We start from the raw sequence: 8,449 nt of genomic DNA, 5'->3' as shown, positions 1-8,449 counted from the left end.
GTGTTTTCTCTGGCGTCAGCAAAAGTGGAGGGTCCAGCCCACGTCCTGATGTTTATCGGCGTCATCCTGGACACCCGCCGCGCTAACATCAGGATGCCTATGGACGAACTTGCCGAGCTTCGTGATCTCCTTCGGGCCACTCTTCACACAGCTTCAACTACCCAATGTCAACTCGAGTCTCTTCTGGGAAAGCTCCCGTTTGCTACAAGAGTGATAGCCCCTGGATGCAAATTGCAGATTGTGGTCACTTGCCAACTGGTACCGGCAGCCGTGTTACCTGATCAAGCTCTCCAAAGAGTGCCTCAAAGATCTTCGCTGATGGCCTGAGCTCCTGGATTAGCGGAACGGCCGGTCCTTCTTCCTATACCCTAAATGGACGCCGTCCCCCGACTTGCTGGTATTCACTGATGCAAGTGGTGCACTTGGCCGGTGCTCGTACAATTGCGACCGGGGATAGGGCGCTGGACAGTCAATCAAGCAGAGCAGCAATCGCAAAGGGTTGTTTGCAATTGTGGCAGCCCGCAGCACCTGGGAAAACTAGCGGCATCAGCTGCGAATGCCAATCGATGGGCATTTACAGCAACTGCGAGGATATTGCTCATCAGTTGTGGCTTTGGCCTGGCGTTGTACACCGGCCACTCGTTTCGAATCAGCTGCGGGACTCGATATTCAGAGAGGCGGGAAGGTGGAAAGCGATGTCTGCCCGAGTAACATTCGGACGCCACCTGCAGCCAAAGTATGGGTGGCTGCGGCAATGGCCTCAGCCCATGATATCAAGTTCTGACAGTCTTTACCTAGCTTGCACCGCTTACAGATTGCACGGGTAGCTGCACTTTGTGATCCGCTCCGGGAGTGCCGATTTATGGAATATATGCTCTCAACTGGTTATGCATACCAATATATTTAGCATTTGGAGGCTCTACTCAGAGTCATTGGCGGCTCCATGCAGTCATTGGCGGCTCCATGCGGAGTCATTGGCGGCTCCATGCGGAGTCATTGGCGGCTCCATGCGGAGTCAATTTGGGGCTCCATGCGGGGTCATTCGGCGGCTCCATGCGGGGTCATTCGGCGGCTCCATGCAGAGTCATTCGGCGGCTCCATGCGAAGTCATTCGGTGGCTCCATGCGGAGTCATTTGCCGGCTCCAAGCAGAGTCATTTGCCGGCTCAGCTGCGAGCCATCTAGTGGCTCCAAGCAGAGCCATCATACCAGTTGCTCGAATCGGCACTCCCAGCTTAATCCAAAACTCGGTTGCTCTGTTGTGAGGTGGGGGGGGGGGGGGGGGATGCTAACCTAGGAATGGGTTTGCTCCCCACACTGGAGCTAGCGCTATTCCGTCGACTTGACACTTGACGGACTCACGACTGCCATCCAGAGTCGCCACCACTATTTCTAAACCATACGGCTAATTATTTTAGTTAGCTATCCACTTACCGGTACAGTAAAACCTGTGACTACCGACCACCCCTTGGTGCCAGCAAAAGCGGTCTTTAGTAGCAGGTGGTCTTTAGTTAGAGGTTTGCACCGCGTGACCATATGTGGATCCCATTATATGATATGTATGTCAAAATGCAGCTAATACGATTCCCCAGGACTTGCGCAATGTCAGAAAGACGGAGAGATGGAGAGAGAGAGAGAGAGAGAAGATTAATTTTTTGCAGACTTCAAATTCAGCTGCTACTTCTGAAGCCAGGAGTCAAACGTTCCCTGGGGAAGTTTCGTTTCGCGCTGGGCTTCAAATTTGTTCATGCGATCAATCATACCGACTGTCCTTGTTGTGACTTCTGGATTGCTTGAACGCGATCCTTCAGCATCAGGACCTTGTGGTGCTGCTTTGTTTCTGGATTCCTTGATGCCATCGTCAATCCGTCTGTATGACTGGTGTGACAGAGCCGCCCAGTCTTCGTTTCTCCTCCGAGTAGTAACATCGATCAGAGAGCGCTTTCGATGCGCTCTCCAAGACGTTTCCTATCATGTTTTTTCTTGACAGCGCTTGAAATGTTGACAGGTGTAGTGCAGTCCACACCGACTCCACAGCCAAAATTACCTGCATTCATTTGTTCAGCTGTAGTATCGAAAGATTCTTTTCAGGACCATGGAAAATCAGTAAAATTTCAAGAAGGAGCTTCGAGCAACATTTGATTTCCTACATCGCGGTCGCTAGTTACGGGTCAAAAATTGTGTTTGGGACAGGAAAAGGCGGTCGCTGGTCGCGTTCAGAAGGTAGTCGCTAGTCACAGTGCATTTTGAATGTGAGACCTTCCGTGCCTGGCGAAGTGGTTGGTAGTACCAGGCTGGTCGCTAGTGACAGTGGTCTTTAGTTACAGGTTTTACTGTATATCCCTTACCGAAATTGTATTCTTGAACGCAATATTCTTCTTTCTTTTTCTTCTACTCCGTTCCATCAGCACTCGGCCGATGGCAGGAGATTGGTACCCACTGGGCTAGCATGCAGCAGCCAAAGCTGGGGCCTTTTCTTACTCCGTCAAACCCACTTCTTAAAACGAAACTGACGTGCATATTCACATTGCATGTTGTGAATGTCCCCATATTTGCCCCGACATCTTAGCTCGTACAGCGCTCCAGATACATCTATGCTACGGTGCGCACCGCATACTCGAATTACGGTACGGGACACATACGGGATACTGCACCAACCATGGCATGCCACGTGAACCACCCTACCAGACACCGTGACACGCACCGAATTACAGCGGTGAGGATACTGGCTAGCGCCAGATGCTACTAAAGTACAACTGAATAGCGTCTTTTGCATAGCTACGGGAATAATCTCATATCCCAAGTATTGCAGCTCTGCTAATAGAATAATTCAGGTTACTCCCACTCCATTTCTCTAGTGCTTATTTTTCTGAAAAAATATTATCTTTGGCACCAGAATGCTGCCACCAAGAGTACATTAACCAGAGTGTGCAGCCCAAAGAGAATCATCCCACGGCAAAGTTTATTGTTTAGGGCATAGACTCGCAGTAACAGGCTCACCTTTGCTGCATCTCACACCGCTTCACACGGTCATCTACTCTATCACCATGGTAATTTCTGTTGCACATTGCTGCTTGTTTAACAAAAACGTAGAAAACACACCGAATTTCCAGGTAATTACCATGGTGATACGGTACTTTAGCTTGAACCTATTGTATGACGGGTTTTCTATGATTGATAATGACCCAGAGAGAAACTAAACCGGTATCGAATTCCAGTCAGCGACGCAATTCTTCTGAGGTGTAAAGTGACTTCAGGAATATGTTGCAGAAAACTGCGATGCATGCTGATTAGGGGTGAAACGAAGTAGTCGAAGGTTCGAAGGACCTTCGTTTTCCTTTGAAACGAACCTTCGTTTTTGATTCGAACGAAGGTCGACACGGGTTTAGTGCATGCATCAATGCATTGATCTTGTGCGATGTGCTGCATGCATGCACTGTACTAGGACATGCTGTACTACAAGTAGGGGCACGGTCCGCGTGCGCACCGGAACTGAAGAAGTGACAAGTCAGTGAAGAACTTCAACTGGCCCTGTTCCAGTCACCAGCGTGTTCCCGTTTATGATGTGTAGATCTACCATGGTGTACTCATGGATGACTTTTTTGATTGTATTCGTCGAGTGTTTGGCGCTCTGCGATACTAGTAGGAGAGTAGTTTTGCTATTTCGATCGTGTTTTCGCTCAGTTATGCTGCTTGTACCAGGAATATAGCTTGCTGTAGCTGCCGTCGATATCTACTAGTGATGGTGTCTGGAGAAAGTTGTAGCAGCGATACGAGTGTAGTCTCATTTTTTGTATCGAAAATAAAAGTGTCCATCGCTGAAGCCATTGCAGTATTCACTCTCCCAGCAGCAGCAGCGAGAGGGAGCGCAGCGATGGCCTGGAATCATCGACGCAGGTGAAGTTCCTCACCCAGTGACTATTCACTCTCCTCTCAATCACCAATGCACCCAGTAGATGCGAGCAGATAAGCGAAAAGTACATGTCCAGATTTGACAATTTTTTGATGAAGTTGGCAAGCATCTGATATTTACTACGCAATATGGCTCTTTTCCGTCCATTTTGGTATTGTTCAAGCATGCAACTGGCTGTACACTGGAGCAGTACTCCTGTCGCTTTGTGTCACAAAAGCCAAGGCTAGCAAGTCTGTACACGATCCCAAGTACACTGATCTAAATTGTCAGAAATATGGACAATTGACTCACAAACAGGTATTAGCAAGAGTCCATAAACGTTGTTTATGCACTCTTGGTATTACAAGTAGGTATGGCCTCTATCAAAAGTATGTTAAAACCTTGCCTCTATCTAAAGTTGTGTGCTCGACCAAAGTATTTTCTTACCTGGAATGGATACATTGATACCACCAGATTCAGAAACAAATTGCACATACAATATAAGTATTGGGTTCTGATTTTCTGCCCCCTTTTTAAAAGATTTTTTGAGCGTTTCCGTGATCATGCTAAAAAAGAATCCTTCGACACCTTCGTTCGTTTTAATAAAGAAGGTTCGAATGGGAATTTGAGACCTTCGTTTCACCCCTAATGCTGATTATTTACTGTGCCCTATTGTGCACAATATACCAGGTGTGTTACTCCGGGATGAAGTAGATGCACACACGTGCCGGGCATCACGGCACAGGTTAGGTTTGCTACTAGCCGCTGCAGTGTACTTGTGGTCCGAACTTGCACTCTACTCAACTCTGCATACGCAAAGAGTGCTGGTGCCGAAATGAACCAGAAGGGTGCTGAGTGGGACGCAACAACACTGACTCTGTCTACCCATGTACACAGATATGATAGGGTATGCAGTACCTGCTCTAAGATTTAACACAAACCGGGTACACGTCTACCTGGCACAATTCCTGCAACACTGGGCCAGAGCCAGATGCGTTCAAGTGCGGCTACTGTGTGTCAGGGAGTCGTAAACTTACTTTCGACTTCCTGATGTACATGATTGTACATGTACATGTATGAACGTACTCGCACTGGGCACTCTGGCCGCACGCATCTGCACGCGTATGCAGCCTGTCAGTGGCGGTATACCCTCGAACGGTATAAAAAAGTATAGTACTCGACAGGACTTCCGACCGGGTCTCAGGTAACCCAGTGTTCTTTTTCCAAAAGGTCCAAGTACTCACAAACAGGGCCACTGACCCGGCTCTGGAGCAGACACTGGTAATCTAGGTCCAAGTTTGCTCGATTATGTTCTGACGCTTCATGTGCTTTCATAGCCAAGGTTTCTCACTTTCTTCGCAAGCTCTTTTAGTCTTGAGAGTTGACAACTGCTTATGGTTGTGTTGGCAGAAAACATGTCAGCTAATCTGACAACCGTCCAACCCCATTTTACTGGTAAGTAGTCAGCGAGTGGCTTTGATGGGGCCATACAGTACTAGAGGGGAAGTTACGCGGCATATTTGTGCTTCCTTTTTGAAAACACGTTCTCGCTCGAAGGGTTTCTAAACTTTATCCCTGCGCTCATTGATGGAGTTCATCGATGGAGTTGCCAGCGGCACTCTACAGAAGAACAATGTTGTCAAGTTTTTTATGAAAAATTGTCAAACATTTTCAAATTGCTATAAGTTTGGTTAGGGCCGGGTTCCACTGCGGCTCCGCAGCTCCGCTGCTCCACGGTACTTGGCTGCATGCAGCAGAGCGGCGCGGTTCCAGTGACACTCGCCATTCACGGTACCGCGATCGTGCTCGACGTTTTTTTTTATGACATTTAGCCTGCCTGCGCGCGCGTGAAATCCAAAAAAAATCCTCGTGTTCTGGCCTGTGCAACGAATTAAAATTCCCACGAATAAAACAATTAAGTGCGGGAAACAATGCAAGCCGTGACCGCGGCTTGCATTTTTTTGTATCAAGCAGCGAAGCGAAAGCTGGTGATGAGCCGCGGCCTCGCTGGACCAGCTCGTAATGATGACGTTTCATGCCGTGGATGATGTGCGGCGGAGCGGCAGTGGAACCCAGCCCCTAGGCAAAGGAAATTTGTCATTAATTTGTTTATGCTGCATAGATGGAGAGCTGCACACTCTGGCTTATGGACTCTCGCCTACAGTGTAGTCGTACTGCTAGTGTACTGGCATTACAGAAGACACGAAAAACGAGAACATAATTATGGCGAGAAAGTAATTACTGGCTAAGAATTGCCCTAAGACTTACCGCTTCTCAGTGCTCCATACCAGGAAGTAGTACACTACCTACTCCCTGCTCCATACGAGTGTTCTCTCCTCATTCTCTGCATCCTTTACCTCAGGAGTCTCGTCCATTTAGCGGCTCATATGCTTGAGCTCCGGATAGCGGAAAATAGCTCGTCGTCCATTAGCGGCTCTAATAGTACCTGGTCTGAAGTGTCGCAGTCTAGCACAACTATGATTTTTTCCAGGAGGGTAAGGGTTGCAAACCCAAAGAGACCCTAAGCTTCGTCTATCAAACAAAACAATTGCCCTAAAAAATGGAAGAGGAAAAGAGTGAGCGAGCTGGTCTGAGCGCGCTACTTTTCAAAAAATAGAAGCTGAAAGCCATCAAAGTCAAAGCATTCTGGCTAGCGCGTTTGTGTATGTCACAAGCGCTAGCGCGCTAGTCGCAGCAAACGCTCGCAGGCCAGAGTTAGCGCTATTTGGGCTGTTTGCCGCACGCGGCAGCTGGATGGATCACGTGATCCAAGCTGACAAATAAGGTCCGATGGTTCAGCTACATTGAGCCACAAGCGTCAAATTTTGCTGAGGTCTGAGTGCATACTTGCGTGGTATCGGCCAAGTGCATGCGCAAAACTGTACAGGTACGCACCATGCTTCGTTGTACGGGCATGTAGTTCAGTGCATCGTGCTGCTCTGACGTTCAGCTTTCAGTAGAGCCTACATACGTCATAGTGCGTACATTTTTACGACTTGCAGGTCATGTACACTTCCAGCAAAGAGTTTTTTCACAAGGAAATGTTGTTAGTACGCGTTGGAAACGTTGCCTATCGTCTTCAGCGTCGTGTTTCCATTCAGAAACAGTTGAGTTCTTGTTCACCAGGGTTTGCGCATAGCTGCGCAAGGAGGAAATATGGACGTAGATAGTGAGGAGAAGGGCTTGAGGCGGAGGAGAAAGATGCGTCGTCGTCCTACCTGAGCCAGTTTCAAAGCGTGCTGAAAGCCAATGTTTGACCCTGTTGTGCTTGAACGGCTACTGATGTTTACGAACAATCAAACGGCACAGTGGCTACAGGAGAAATCCTCCGATGACAGGGACACTTTGATCGACGCATCCAGGCGCGCTGCACCAAAATTCTGTTCGAATTTCGAGGCTCGCCAGCAGACAATTCATGACTGCTGTATGGAGCAAGTGAAGGAGAAGGATCAGGTAGCACACGCAAGATAGAACAACATCAAAAGGAAATGGAGACTTTGACGAAGATCACGGCTGTTGGTGGACTCTGGATCTCGAAGGAGGCAGCACAGGAGCAGCTCTCAAAAATGTTCTGTGTCACTGGCGAACGCCTTGCTCTCAATTCGCAGTTTCACTTCTGCAAGTTTGTTCTGCTGCAGAAGGTCCGAAGTAATTTAGTTTGCACTTTCTACTGGTACAAAGGAGCTGCCAATAGAGAAACTGGTTTCCAACATCGAACCTCTGTTTGAAGTGGCGTTAACGTGTGCACGTGCGTTGTGTATGCAGAAATTCCGCTTTCAATTCATTTAGCGGATGCTATCTCTGTGTGCTTACCTTCTGAGTGCCAGAAGAATGTCCTTTATAGCATTTAGCAGCGGCAGTTGCCGGCTGGTGAACTCTAATGTCGATACTAGCTTATTTCACAGCAAACCGAAGCTGTTACTATGGGGTTGCCATGGGTTACTATGGGTTGCTATGGGGTTGCTATGGTGATTGTGGTAACAATTGCCGTATTCTGGACTATTGTGAACTTTGATAAGTATTTTGTTGATCCATAAACGGTTGTTGGTGTTTGTGAGAGCCGTGTGTTTGAAAATGCCACTCTGATGTTTTGTAACTATATCCACTGATAACACTTTGGGGATGCTGTTGATACCACAAATTGTATTGCTTTCGCCTCATGCAATTGCCTCTCTTCAACCCTTCATATCTCACTTGTGTCTTTGTGGATTTCAATGAAATTTTGTGTGTGACCTCGTGATACCCACCACTGTCGATTTACGATGCTAAACCTGGGAGAAACCCGACTTGAAAAAACCGGCTGAAGTGCCTAGTACTAGACATGACAGTCGTGACTGGAGGGCCTCGTGACTTTTATCCAGTTTTTGTTTGTTTGGCACACACAAAACTAATCACTTGACAAAAAGTTTCGAAGCTGAAAGACGTCGTTGATCATGTTGATACTGAGCTAGCCGCAGTAGCCGGTCGAACAGCTGATCGTATCGGAGTCGTCGCTTGAGCGCGCCCAAGCCAGCATGGCACGTGAGTCTGTGTGGCACACGACGGGTGGTGTAGCTAG

The 8,449-nt window shown here is 48.0% G+C and overlaps 1 protein-coding gene across 2 annotated transcripts in view; it reads right to left on the bottom strand.

Moving 5' to 3' along the window:
• The window catches only part of LOC135820986 (uncharacterized), a 20,396-nt gene extending 13,852 nt beyond the window's left edge, over nt 1–6,544 (bottom strand). The window contains exon 1 of one of the 2 annotated variants that reach the window (XM_065334045.1): nt 6,160–6,544. Coding sequence is in view for 1 of the 2 variants with exons in the window: in XM_065334043.1 (XP_065190115.1) it covers nt 3,000–3,067 (68 nt within the window). In the remaining variant the exon portion in view is untranslated. Of the gene's footprint in view, nt 1–2,999; nt 3,247–6,159 lie in introns of those variants that run through there. The other variant, XM_065334043.1, reaches the window with a different exon arrangement.
• Nucleotides 6,545–8,449: the final 1,905 nt, after the last annotated feature.

This window comes from Sycon ciliatum, chromosome 7 (assembly GCF_964019385.1).
Source record: "Sycon ciliatum chromosome 7, ocSycCili1.1, whole genome shotgun sequence".
NCBI classification, from domain to species: domain Eukaryota; kingdom Metazoa; phylum Porifera; class Calcarea; order Leucosolenida; family Sycettidae; genus Sycon; species Sycon ciliatum.
Note: the sequence above shows the minus strand (reverse complement) of the source record. Positions and strands in the feature narration are given on the sequence as shown.